General features: G+C 39.3%; 1 protein-coding gene across 2 annotated transcripts in view; it reads right to left on the bottom strand.

The window, feature by feature from the left end:
- The window catches only part of LOC149310430 (spectrin beta chain, non-erythrocytic 1), a 280,279-nt gene that overhangs the window by 87,704 nt on the left and 177,590 nt on the right, over nucleotides 1-14,985 (bottom strand). For both annotated transcript variants that reach the window (XM_089528912.1, XM_089528913.1), the window contains one exon: nucleotides 10,789-10,940. In XM_089528912.1, coding sequence (XP_089385038.1) covers nucleotides 10,789-10,940 — 152 coding nt within the window. The remainder of the gene's footprint in view (nucleotides 1-10,788; nucleotides 10,941-14,985) is intronic.

The following is a 14,985-nucleotide window of genomic DNA, read 5'->3' on the forward strand; positions in this document are numbered from 1 at the left end:
TGGGTTTGCTCTAGTTTACACCACCAACAATCCAAACGATCGCCTGTATTGTCCATCTCAATGCAGGGAGAGCCTGATAGTAAAACAAATAAACTGAAGGGAGGTGTCCTTGGTAGATATCTGTAAATGAATCACATTTTAAGACTATGAATCATCACCATCATTCCTGTATATCACTTTATCTGTTAAAGACTGATACTTCAAAGTGAAGCAACAAAAAGGCAGGTCTATGTCTTGAAGAGCTTACAATCAAAAACTGGAGCATGGTGAAACAAAGGAAGGAAGCAAAAATATGTGTGAGTATAAAAAAAGGAATATGAGTTCAATTAAGTTATACAGAAGGAGCAACCGCATCAGTTTGATCCCACTTTAAGTGTCATGGCACCATGCTGTGCAATCCTGGGATTTACAAAATGATGTGGTACTTCAAATTCTTTGTCAGAGAAATGTAGTCAGTCCCCTTTCCTGAACTATCCTTCCAAAGGAGCCATGGGAAGAGGCACTGAGGATTAAGTCTACAGCCTTTATATTTTATGATTGGTTAAAGTGAAACCATGACGACCAAAGTGGGATCAACTTGATTTAAATGTGTAGCGCAGGCAAATGTCAAGTCAGACAGGCTTCACTTCACTAGGAGATGAGGACTAGGAGATTATCCCAGAGGCTTTGCTGAAATTGTAGTTTTCGAGGAGAATGTAAAAAGCAAAATAAATGTTGAGAATGTGGGATTAATAGATCTGTGTAGACTGGGAAACAGGATGAACCACAACCCACATTCACACTCTGATTTTTTTTGGTAGCTTTCCAGCATTAACTATTTGTTGTGTGAACTATCCTTTGCTATAAAGCTGCTTTTTCTTGGGTATTTCCAAAATTTCAGTCATTTTAACGGACGCTTTTATCCTTTGGTACAACATACTTGTGAGCATACAGCAGTTTTCATGTTTTCAGATTACAAATTAATTTTGATGGTTTTTTAAATTTATGAAGAATATGAATACAAAAACCTTAACGCTGTTTGTAGCAGTCTTTAAATCTCATAGACAACTGGATGATTTAGTATCCATGGATTCCACCATCCACCGCTTGAAAATATTCAATAATAACTTCCAAAATCAAAATGTGATTTTGCCACTTTTAAATAAAGGACACCATTTTACTATGCCACTGCATATAATAAGATCTGAGCATCCATGGATTTTGGGACCATGGAACCAAACCCAGTGGATATCAAGGGTACTTTGATTTAAAATCCAAGTACAGTACAGGTACTTGGATTTAAGATATATATTGGACCCAAAGAGTCTTCTTTTTAAGTGCAGACTTGCAGGATGATCCCAAGGCATGTCTACTTTGAAGTAAATTCCATGAACGTCAACAGGACTTCTAACTTTAATACAACTTTACAATTTATTGGTCATAACAATAGTACTGTGGGTATTAGATTAACCAACTGCCGAAACATTATTGCTTTGTCCTACAGCTACCAGAATCCCCAGCCAGCCAGTTGTAGTTTGTAGTATAAATAAATAATCATACTAAACTCTCTCTGCCAAATGAAAGATATAGCAAAATCACTGTTCCAGTAAAACGAGAATCAACAAACTGGCACACAAAACATTTATAAGAAAAGAACAAGTGTTCCAAAGCAGACATCTAAAAAGTAAGACACACAGCATCCACGGGTTATTACAGATAGGCAAAGAAGTACATTCCAAAGTTAAATTAACCATACTAAATACACAGTGTCTTTTTAAAAAGTTTAAAAGAATTTGAAAGCCCTGAGAAAATAAAATCCTCTTTGCTTGGTGCTGAAAAGATATCAATGTAGGCGCCTGCCTGGGTTTTCTGGATATGACAACATTCCACAGCCAGGGAATATCTTTCCTTCTCAACTAGGCAACTGGGGTATTCATTCAAAACTTTAAGGCATGGTTTTCAGGAAATGTAGTTTTAACTCACCAGTGCAACATCTGCAGCATAACTAGACATTAATAATGCTGCATTTATGTAGCCTAAGGCAACTATTGACATAAACATTAACATTTTGCTTGTGTCACCAATCTGTGACACCAGTGACTCACAAATAAGCAGTTTCACTTCATGTTGCCATGGCTCTAAACTCTCTCTCAGAAGGCAGAATGAGAGGAATCAGTTCTGAGCAACAATATTCATACAAGAGGATTTGTGTATTGTTTTCTTGTTATGTGGCTTCAAGTAATTACTGATTTATGGTGAGCCTAAGCCAGAGCCAGTGTAGTGTAGTGATGTGAGCATTGAGCAGAACTCTGGAGACAAGAGTTTGAATCCCAGCTCAGCCATGGAAACCCACTGGGTGACACTGGGCACCACAGAGGATGGTAATGGCAAACCCCCTCTGAACAAAACTTGTCAAGAAAAGTCTATGATAGGTTTGCCTTAGGGTTGCCATAAGTTGGAAGCGAAGGCATACAGCAGCAGCAGCAACAACAAGGCAAACCAATCAAATGGTTTTCCTAGGAAGATTTATTCAGAGGGGCTGAGAGAGTGTGACTTGTTCACAGTCATACAGTGAGTGGGGATTTGAACCCAGATTTCCATAATTGTAGTCCAATACACAAATCACCACTGACTCTCCATCAGTCTTGCTGTTTGCCTTCAAGCCATTTTGTCCACCAGTGCCTATAATAATTATACCACTGACATCCAGATTGATCGTATCAATTTTAATGACCCAGTTGATTTTGAACTATGAATTTTAAACTGGTATATTTTTTTATTTTCTGTTTGGATGATTTAATGTGTCCTATGTTTATGTGTTTTAACCAATGCTTTTAAATGATTTCATGTGTTTTAATCTATGCTGTATCCCAGACCCAGGGAAAGGGGATAAGAAAATAAAATAGTAATAATAATGATAATGATAAGTGAAAGAGGATAGGGTTCCTGTATGTTCAGCAGCTGAGCAAACAATTTTGGAAAGAGTAGAATGTCCCTTTCAATGTAGTGGCTTCGCAAATTATCTGCTGAAATTCCATTATCTCTGCCTTGGATTTGTGAAATGTTATTTCTTAGAAACTTACGATGGATTCCTCAACAAGAACATCATGACAGGTCTATCCTTGAAAGTCTTCATGACCATCTGAAACAGTCTCTCTTCTGCTCTGGACAAAGCAGGGTACTAGGTATGTTTTAAGAAGTCATTTTAAGTCCATCCTTAATTTCCACCATTGATGCATGTGCATTATGGAGTCACAGATATGTGAAAAGGTTCCCTGGAGTTAGTGTGCTTATCAGACAAGTATTATTATACTTAACTGTTTACACAGCCATGTAGTCAAAAACTCACTTGGTCACCACCGGTGACTGGGAATTTTACACAGGTGAGTGAGAAGATTTGACAGGGGAGTGGTGGAATTTATTTATTCTTTATTTATTCTTACTGAGCTAACCCACTCTATGCTGTCCATGGAGGAAGAAGCTTTTCTTTCTCTGAACATCACAGAATCACAGGTGATTGCTCTTTCATTTGCGCGTGTGCACGCGCACACACACACACACATATATGTATATAGTTCAGTAAACCATATGAGCTTATCTACAAGGTCATATTAGTAGATACAGGAATTCTGATACTCCACATTGTCCCATCACCACTGTCTATACTTGGTGTCAGCTTTAGACATTAGCCACTAGAAATAAAATAAAGTGTTCACCGCAGAGACTTGATTTAGGAAAGAATATACATTTACACCAAACAGAATGGACTGCTTTTGAATCTGGAGATCTACTGTGGTGGACAGAAAGACAGCAATTGGGCCCTGATCTTGGAACAGAGAAGTTTCTTGCTCTGTTATTGGATTAATGCTGACCTAAGACATGGGCTTAGAGAGAGGTACTCTGTGATGTAAATAATAATAAACACATTTCCTCTGCTTAAAACTTTAAATGAGACTGCTAAACTGTGGAACTAGGAGGAGGAGGCTGGACACAGAGGAATGCAAACTCACTGTGTTGATGTTTGTTTAAGAATTTCAGTTATGTGCTAGGCACACATAAGCAAGGCAATTTTAATTCCTTCTAATCTCTCCCCCTTAGTGCAATAAAGGGCAAAATTCAACAGTGAGGATCTGTTTATATGAAGTGACCTTTGGGCTTTTCAGAAACTATAAAGAAATAATTGTTAAAGGGCCAAATAGGCAAAGAGTGCTATTATGTAATAGAGTCTGCGTCTCTTCCCCTTCCCTTTTGTCTTTTGTGTGTGTGTGTGTGTGTGTGTGTGTGTGTGTGTGTGTGTGTGTGTTTGTGTGTGTGCACCTACATACACAGGCACTGGTTTTTATTAATGGGTAAAACTGAGTTACTGACTGAATTTTCATGCTGATAGGATTCACTCCCACTTTGCAAGCAAGACAGTAGTACTGTAGGTTGTGCTTTTTAAATTATCTGTTCAACTGACCTTTATAGGAAAGGATGGCAAATCCCATTATCTCTCACCACTGGTGATGTTATCTATGGATGCTGGGAACTGCCATTAAACCTCAAATGGAGAGCCACATATACCCATCCCAGCTTTACAAGCTAGGCTAGACCCTTGGCTTAAAATCAGCTCCCATCCATAGCATTGTAGGGTAAAAGCGGTACTTGTTATTTTTCTCTATTTTCTTCAGGTACTTTTGGGTTTATATAACCAGTAGAAAAACTTTTCTGTTAAGAAACACCTTCTAGGGGGGCACGTCTACATTGGCAGGAAAACCTGGCTTACCCCCAGGTTAACGTGATCTACAACGACCATGTGCTTGTCTTCACAATTGCCACAAACACAATGGTGATTCGAGAGAACTATCCACGTAACTGGTCCAATAAATCACAATATGCCATGGAACTGTGGGTGTTCTAATTTTTTTCTTCCCCACCCACATGGTGCAAATTGTGGTCATTCTCTTCCCCTTGGCAATGTTTTTGTGTATTCCATTCTGCACAGCCACTTGTATAGGGTGTTGTTGGTTTTTACAGTTCTTAATTGTTAACTTTGTATTACTGTCATGCTGATGTTTTAATTGTTTTACTCTTTGATGTACACCGCTGTGATCGCTGGAATAGCGGTATAGAAATAAAATTTTATTATTATTATTATTATTAAATGCATATATTTCTAAACTCCTCTCCCCGACCTCACATTGACATCGCTATGGAGTGCAGTCCACACATGCACACACTCAAATATCCAAATTTTCTGTTGATAACCACGATAAATTCCCATTTTCTTTCCTCTGGATTAAAGCCCTGAGGCAATTGAAAGGTTCAGATTTGGCCCCAATCATCTTATACATTGTTTGGACAGCTTGCTGTGAAAACTTGGTGAGACTATTTACCTGTGTAGACACACCCTAGGAGTAATACATGTCAACAAAAATTAATCAGTTAAGCAGGTGAATGTTCCCTTCAGGAATCTTTATTCTCCTCAACAATAATGATTCTAAGCTGCCATATTTAAGGCACGTGTAACACTGTATTTAGAAACAGTGTGTGGAGTATGGGTTTCAAATGACCAGCTTTGTACATGATACAAACTACTATATGTTTTAAGGACTCAGTGTAGTATTACGGGTTGAATAGGGGACTATGAGCAGCCAAGCCAGGATCGTATGGGCTTGGCCTGTGCTATCCTGGCTTGTGTCCCAGCCTGGATTAGTTCCCAGGCTGATGTGGGGATGAGAGGGTGTTTACACAGCGCTCATCCCTGTGCCATGAATCTGCTACCATCATGTGCCCCTTACCTTAGTCCACTATTGCCGCCAGTGAGAAGGTCACCGTTGTCATATCTGATGTGACAACAGGGTGCCTGGCTATAGCCACATGGCCAGGGGTCCCGTTTCCACAACAGATCTAGCAACGGGGGGTCTTCTCACACCGACAATGAAGGAGTAAGGTAATGGGGCACACAGGGCCTTCTGGTCTGCCAGGGTTTGGCAATAAGTTTGGAGAAACTCCATGGCAAATAGTAGGTCATTTTGACCCGTGTTAAGGCCCCTTTGACCCAGGATCAGGCTGGATCCGGCGGAACCACATCTGGTCTGCCTGATCCTGGCCCAGAGCTAATGGCATGTGTCATCCAAACAGGACTATGTGAAGCTGGTGGGAACATGGGTGTTTTGGCCCATGTGGCTCCCTATGCCTCTGGGAGAACAGGATTTGAATCCCTACTCAGCCATGGAAACCCAATGGGTTACCTCAGGCAAGTCCCACTCTCAGCTTTCAAGGAGGACAATGTCAAACCTCATCTAGATAAATTCTATAAAGAATATGACAGGGTCGTCATAAGTTGGAGTCGACCTGAAGGCACATAACAACAACAAACACTGCTGTTTCCTTTCATAAACACAATGAAATATGAACTTACTACAAAAACACATGGTACAAAATTTTATATGTCTTTGGGATACTATAAAATTCTTTGGCTTTCCCCCTTTGTAACACATCACATTTCCATTTTGAAAACGTATTTTGAAGAGTAGCTGGAGAATGGTCAAACAGGAACATTTTTTCCATTCCATTGCTTTAGTTCTGATTCTATGAAGATGAAATAGCAGAGTTGTGAAATGCAAGAGGGGACCTTTTAGCAGGACACAAGTGCTCAGCCATTTTGGGGTTGTTTCTCAAGACCTTTCCTCCAAATGTGAACTGAAAGATGCAACAGTTCAGAGTTTCAGACAGTTACTTTTTTTAAACTCCCCGAATGTCCTAACCAGCATGGCCAGTGATTGTGGGATTCTGGGAGTTGTGGTTCCCACCCCCACCCGACAAAAAATCTATTTTCCATGCTCTGCAACATTGGAAATAGCCCTCAGAAATGCTTTATCCAAATTCTTGTTTGTACAATCCAAGATGACACCCTTAACTTCAGACCCAATAAAGCTGCAGACACTCATTTCTCTAACAGTGTGTTTAATTCAAAATAAATATTAGCAATGTGCAAAGCGGGTGGGGGTGGGACAGAAGCCGAAGAGCCTCAGTAAACAGGATTTAAGAGCTAATCTGGCTAACACACTTTGGAATGCTTGTAATTATCTCAAGGTTTTCACAAACCACCTCATCTAGATGCTTGTTTGCGGTGGAATGCATGCTCGGATGTGCTCTTTAAATACAGATTGCTAAAAGCACGTTCATCCTAGAGTTCGGGCAACAAAGTTAAGAAACATCTGCTATATATAAATTATGATGTCTCTGGGAGTTTCCCATATTTAAATTGCTAAGGACAGCCAGTGACATTTAGTAATCATGTATGGGCAAAATTATTTTATGGTGGGCCCTTGGTATCTGCTGAGATTTGTTCCAGTACCTCCTATGGATAACAAAATCTGTGGATGCTCAAGTCCAGTTAAACACAATGGTGTTCCTTATAGAAAATGGCAAAATCAAAGTTTTAGGGAATGTATGTATTTTTAAAATATTTTCAAGTTGCGGATGCTTTTGTAGAAAATAAATCTGGAAATACAGAGGGCCAACAGTAGATGAAGTAAACTTTGGTGAAATAAACTCAGCTCAAAGTAGACTGGTGTGAATGGTATTTATACCACTCATGCAGTTCTCCTTTTGTGTCTTGTCTTTTAGATTGTAAGCCTGAGGGCAGGGAACCGTCTAATTAAAAAGATTGTATGTACAACGCTGTGTAAATTTACAGCACTTTATAAATAAAGGGTAACAACAACAACAACAACAACTTGGAATAACAACTCCCAGAGTCTCTAAGGCAGCAGGACCATAATATCTACCCCAGTGGCCAAACTGTGGAATTCTTCAGCCCACAAAACAGACTACGATGAATATGGAATAAATGTGGATTGTGGTCCACACAAAGCTGTCCTCATGTACCCAATGTAGGGGGTATCCCTGGGATGGAATGGTATCCACCATTCTCTGGACCAATCCCCCTCTTCTTCCTGTCCTACACTATAGGGTCCATCTGGAAACCTGTGCATGCTTTGGTGTGTCTACATCAGGAACCTGCAATTGTAGGAGGCTAGGGTGCTGTGTAAGACCCCTAGGAGACCTTGGGGAACCATACCCCACTGGGGAAAAACCCAACAATCTTCCTCCAATAGGACTGTGGGGGTCATTCTTCCCAGAGTTTTAGTGCCCCAGGGCCATTTTAAAAGGAGATATCTTTTTTTGAAAAACAGAAGTAACTTGAAGCCACTTATTTTACTCCCAGTTTTCAAAAAATGGCATTTCCTGGGCCTTAAATGTCCCCCTGCCAGTGATGAAACCCAGATAGGGCATTTGGCGCAAAAAAATATTTTTTTAGAGAAACAAGTACTATTTTTAACCCCTAGGAGCAGGACAACCAGATGTCCTAACCACAAAGGAGGACAAGGCACCACAATAGGTAGGACACACAAAGAAAATGTAGGTCATTACAAAATAAAAGCTATAAACATTCACATGGATAAAAATTTATGCTTCGTAGTCATTCTCAGAATAGAGGGCATTTTGGAATTCCCCCTGGTCAGAAGGCTGAAGTGTAGGACATGCCATGGAAAAGGAGGACATTTGGTCACCCTGCCTAGGAGCCACAAAAATGGCCCAGGGGACTTCATGATCTTCCCACTCCTGATCTACATGGTGCTTTGGCTGTTAGTGAAACACCTTTATAGGCATTTGATGCCTGTTACTGGGGTAGGACAGCATTAGAAACAGACATTAAATTTTAACAAGGAAAAGAGCTTATGGTGTACATGTCTGTAACCCACTGCTTCTCCTCTCAAAATAAAAGTAGATGACTATATCATTGTGTGAACAGGCTTCTAGGACACACTAGATTGTAGTACACACTAGACACAAAAAGAACCCTTTCAGCTTCCAAGAGTGGCTAGCCTGTGACCTATTTTAAGGCGTAAAACGTACAGAGCTAACCATGAGTGAGGTGCACATGAAAACCATCTCTGAAATGATTTAGACATTTTTTTTAAAAAAATGAAGTGTTATGGGACAAAGCAAAGTGTCATTTGACAGCTAAATGGGATGGGGAGGGGTGTTTGCTGGGACGCTGGGAAAATATTTTGAAAGATTGATTATTGTTTTAAAAGAGTATGCCAGCAATGCCCCATGGCATTAATAATAATAATGAGATAACAATGTGTTTCAGTACAGTTGGTTCTCTATATCCGTGGTTTGAAACATCCATGGTTTAAAAATATTCCAAATATATACATAAATTCCAAAAAGCAAACCTTGATTTTGCTATTTTATATAAGGGGCACCATTTTATTATGTTACTATGGTACTTGAGCATCCAAGGATTTTGGTATCCACAGGCACTGTAATTCTTCAGTGTTAACGATGAAATGTGGGAAAGAACAAATGTGATTTTCCATGACTAATTTACCAAAGGAATTATTTTACTACTTTCCTCTTTCCACACTTTTATGAAGTACTTGGGCATTCATTATTATTATTATTATTATTATTATTATTATTATTATTACACTTTTAAAATGGCATTTTTTGGCTGATCCAGGAACAAAGACTAAGAAACTCCATAGTTTGCAACAAAGTTAATCTACCCCTTCAAATACCTACCAGAATTCAGTTGTGTTAAAAACTAATACTGTGATAGATGTTACATAGGCAGTGGTAGCAAGTTTCAGCAAAAGTACATATAAATACTGCCTATGTTCTACAATAATCCAGTTATTTAGTCTGTCAACTATAAAAGTTTGAATCATTACATAAAATAGTTAGCATTACTTATTACTCCAAAGTTTTTATAACATCTTAATATTGGTAATATTGATATTAATATTAATATTGATAACATCTTAATACAGTGGGTCCTTGTTATCCATTGGGGTTTGGTTCCAGAAACCCCCCATGGATAACAAAATCTGTGAATACTCAAGTCCCATTAAATACAATGGCATAGGAAAATGGTGTCCCTTATATAAAATGGCAAAATCAAGGTTTGCTATTTGGAATTTATATTTATTAAAAACATTTTCAAACCATGGATGCTTGAATCCATGGATAAAAAAGTCAGTGGATAAGGAGGGCCAATTGTATTATATGGATTGGGGACAATGTGTTACCGTCACATTTTTTAAAAATTATTTTATTTTATATATAACCTTCCTTTCTTCCAAATGGGTCTCAAGATGGGTCATAACATGAAGCAAAACAAGGTACATGCATTAAGAATTAATAAAAAGTGGATTTAAAAATAAATAAATTATGAGGGTAGCTTTATGTGGGCCAAATATCAATACTTTAAAAAGTGGCTAACACATTGTAAACCGCTTAGAGAGTGATAGAGCTATAAAGCAGTATAGAAATGTGCTGTGATACAAAATCATTTTTAAAAGCCCTTTTATTCCATTAAAACAATTAAAAATAACTACTCCTCTCACTTCCTAGTCACAGAACTTTGGGAACTAATGTATAATATTAAGAATAAACACTATTGGTAGCCCACAAAATATGATGTGCTAAAGTTCGCCTTATAAAGAGGAGAAAACTAAATATTGTTCCTCATGTAATCTCCGCAAAACAACACATTAGAGGTAACAGTTTTATCACAACACATTACTTCCAAACATTGACTTCATACGAGTTCATGGGTATAGGCCTTGTCTCCTCTACCTTTTCCAGTATTTAGTAAATATAAGAGCAGATAAATATATAAATGAGGACAGTTTGCATATTTCATTAATGTTATTCATTGCTCCACTGACTCACTCCTGCATCATAAAATATAACCAGGTTAGTCTCTTTAAAACTGGAAATCACGGGATACTTGGAAAAGTAACTTACAAGTCTCTCTCCTGAAAGAACTTCCAGCAGTTTGATCAGCATCCGTCCATCACGAAGATCAGTGTATAAGTCTGTAATTCTACAGGACACACGTGCCAGGTGAGAGTTAACCCATTTAGTGAATGTCTTCTTCTGGACTGCCTCTCGTTCATCTGGCGGAGGAAAAAAAGACAATGCAGCAGGATTTAGCAATAAAATCTGACACGAGAAACAAGCTCAATAGTATTCCAGTAAGACAAGGACACAGTTTGAACATGTGATATATCCTTTTGGCAGGGCAGGGGATCCTATGGGTGCACCCACACTGCAAAATTATTACAGTCTGATACCACTTTAACTAAATGGCTTGGGCTCAGGGTACTTGGAGGACCGCCTCTCCCCATATAATCTGCCCCGCACTCTCAGATCAGTCGGGAAGCAACTCTTAAGGGTTCCCTAGACGAGATATACCTCGTCTTCCCAATGGGCATTTTCTGTTTCTGCCCCACAGACCTGGAACTCCCTCCCCGACGAGCTCCGCTCTGTCACCTCCCTTGACCTGTTCAGGAAGAAACTTAAGACCTATCTCTTCCAACAAGCATTCCCCCATGTGCCTTGACATTTGTTATTCTCCCCCGTTATACGGTTGCTTATCCAGCTAGTTTGTTTCTTTGGTTTTATTCATGTGAATTTCACTGTGCTTTATTACTGGGATGTTTTTATATTGTATGTTTTTATATTGTATATTGCTTACATTTATGCTGTACCCTGCTTTGATCATTCTTTTGGAAAAGCGGGCTATAAATAAACAGTATTATTATTATTATTATTATTATTATTATTAACTGTCATGGCTCCATCCTATGGAATCCCTGCAATTTGTAATTCGGTGTGGAATACACTGCCTTGGAGTGTAGTGGAGCCCCTTTGGAGGTTGATCTGTAGGGAGTGCTTTGACTGTGTATTCCTTCATGGCATGGGGTTGGACTGGATGACCCTTGAGGTCTCTTCCAACTCTAGGATTCTGTGAAGGACTTTCAAAAGCAATCTTCTGTGCCATTTTATCCAAGCAGCATACCTGTCAACATTCAACAGATGAAAACTGGGACACATGTGGCCAAGCCGCACTGGTGTGTGGTCAAAATGGTGTAGTCAGGCAATAAGAAGCAAAGGTTTTTAATGAGGAAGGACACAGAAAACTACTATTGTAATAGAGCCAGCTTGGTGTTGTGTTTGAGCATTGGATTACAAATCTTGAAATCAGGGTTTGAATCCTGGCTCGGGCACAGAAACCCACTGTTTCTATGTCACACTCTCCAAACCTTAGAGGATAACAATAGCAAATCCCCTCTGAATAAACATGCCAAGAAAACCCTATGATAGGTTTGCCTTAGGGTTATCATGTCAGAAATGATTGGAAGGCACACAAGAAGCCGGAAAAAGACAGGATTTATGTACTAAGTTTAGGAAAGGCAAGACCATCACATTCCTCTTCTCTTTGCTGAGTTAACTGAGTGCAAACTATGTTTGGACTTTTAACCCAGTTTGCAGCAATTGAAATAAGTTGGAGATGATGGGGAAAGTGGGAAGAGGACGGAGAAACTGGGACATTTGGCAGCTGAGAAAATGGGACACCAGAGGATTAACTGTCAAATTGTGCCAGTTGTAGGGTATGAAACTGTATCTTAATTTACAACATTTAAACCAATGTTGTTCACATTTTTAAAAGAAAAGTTGTACGTCATATACCTCAAACTCCATCCTAATTTACAACTTAAAAAAATCCTAATGTAAATGAAATAACAACATTTGACATGAGTTACAAAAGATTTTACCCACTCTTTTTTTGTTTGCTGATGGAGCCTTGCTGATGATTGGAAGATTAAGGGGTGGAATCACCTAGTGTATACGAATTATTGTAAAGTAATATCAGGCTTGAGATTAATCTAGCTTTACAAAAAGCCACAGGCAAACAGATGGTTTTTGGCTTAATCCCCAAGAGTACTTTCACAACTGTTTGTACAGCCAATTGTTGCCTAACACTGTGTTAGTTTACTGTTGCACAGACTACAAGCTGACCATCCAATGACCTTTAAATACACACACACACACACACACACACACTTTTACTCATATATTAAGTTAGTTGTGGATAGACATCATAATGGTTTCACAGCAGAACCGCTCTTTGCATGTACATGATCCCAAAACATAAAATTATTACAATTTTAAAAGAAAACTCTAAGAACAGGTTAAGAATTAAGGCTGTGTTAAGCAAATAGCTGAGAACATACAACAGTCCAGTTGAACACAAAGCAAGACACTTTGGCCCAAACTGGTCTTGGATGTGTGTGTGTGTGTGTACCTTCAAGTCACCTGTTGACTTCATAGGGATTTCTTAGGCAAGGGATACTCAGAGGTGGTTTTGATAGTTCCTTCCTCTGAAATACAGCCCAAGCACCTGGTATTTATCCACGGTCTTCTATCCAAGTACAACCCACAACTGACCATGCTTAACTTCCAAAACCAGACAGGATATGATGCCTAAGATTAAATGGCATGAGCAGTAATGACCAAACTAACAAACTGCTTTTTCGTGGCATCCCAAATCATTTACTTGAGGACTCAGTCTGCCTAATGATAGGGCTGGCATTGCATCTTCTTAAGGACACCAATCACCGTCACGATCCTCTTGTGAAAGGGAAACACTGTTTGAAGCACTGTGGAGCTTGTGTACAGTTGGCCCTCTGGATCCACAGTTTCAACCAACTGTGGGTTCAAAGGTACCGAAAGAACAAGTCGCAAGTCCAGAAAGAAACTGAGGATCTGTGAAATGGGAGGAATCCAAGTTCAATGGTCAACGTGCATCCACGCCTCCTGCTATTTCACAGATACTGAGTCTCTCTCCAGCCTCACATCTGTCCCTCCAGGCTTGCATCGCTCTATTTTACATACATTTCATCCATGAAATTTGGTACCCACGGGGAGTCCTGGAATCAATGTCCTGTGCATACGGAAGGCCAACTGTATTCATATTAAAGTGCTACTGCCAACTGAACTACAAGTAAAGAGTGAACGCATATACCCATGTGTGCAATGGTTGGAAACACTGGCATGCGCTATTAGACTGCACACTGACATGTCAGATAACAAGAACAGCTTTGTCAGAAGTCTTACTTTAAAGTTGGTTTGCTTCCAACTCTGGCCACCGGCCAAAAGGATAAAATTCTGGTGTGTTCTGCTTTTTATTCCTGTTCTTTCTCTCCTGCTTGCAAAACCCCCAAATGCAGTAAATATCTTGGCACATGACAGTCACCATAGAGCCATCAGTAGCAGGAACTAGGCCTCACAGATTAGAAAATGCTGCTGCGACCATCCTGGGCTGCGTGGATTAGATATGCTGCTAAGGGTTTCCAGAGTGAGGACAAACCAGAAAATATTGTGCTCATAAAAAAAAGACACAGATTTTCTGTATATCGAGGATATACAATAAAAACAATTGGAGACTTCCTTGGAAATATATATATATATATATATTCTTGTTGACGGGAGAAGACAGAGGTACACTCAGAATGGGCTGCAAAAATGGCCTTGGGAGCCACTTGGATCTGCAAGCTGTATTTTGTACATCCATGCTTTACATCAGAGCTATGCAAAATGGTGGTCCCTGGACCAGTGTCAGTCTCCAAGTCAGTGGTTGCTGCACCCTGGTGAGTTTGGGCAAAAATATAGTCCCTGGGACTTTGGTGGGTGGATGTAAAATAATTGCCAGTCCCCCACATCGGATAGTCTGCAAAGCAATGCTTTACACTATATATATCCCTGCGATATATGTTCTACATTTGCAGATAGTTTATGTTCTTCCTTGAAGGCCTGAATTTACAGAGTAACACTGTTAACTCAAAGGTGGGGAGTGAGAAGGAAGCAAGACCAGAGAATTAAACAAACAGAGAAGCAAAGCCTCAGGCCATAATGCAAAAGTAATTATTTTTTTCCTATGTGGTAATTGCCCATCCTATTTCATTAATATAACACAGAAAAATTTATTCCTAGGAGAGGTTTACATTGAGAACATAATTTAGAAGGTAAACATTAAAATTTAATATGAAAATCAGAATCAAATAATAAACTGTTTAATCTCTGGTGTGGAATATACAGTATCTGTAAACTGGTCACATTGGGAACCTGCCTCAGATGTTGGACTACAGCTCCCATCAT

The sequence above is a fragment of the Sceloporus occidentalis genome, unplaced genomic scaffold, assembly GCF_023333645.1.
Source record: "Sceloporus occidentalis isolate IW3139 unplaced genomic scaffold, rSceOcc1.0.p SCAF_6, whole genome shotgun sequence".
NCBI lineage: Eukaryota > Metazoa > Chordata > Lepidosauria > Squamata > Phrynosomatidae > Sceloporus > Sceloporus occidentalis.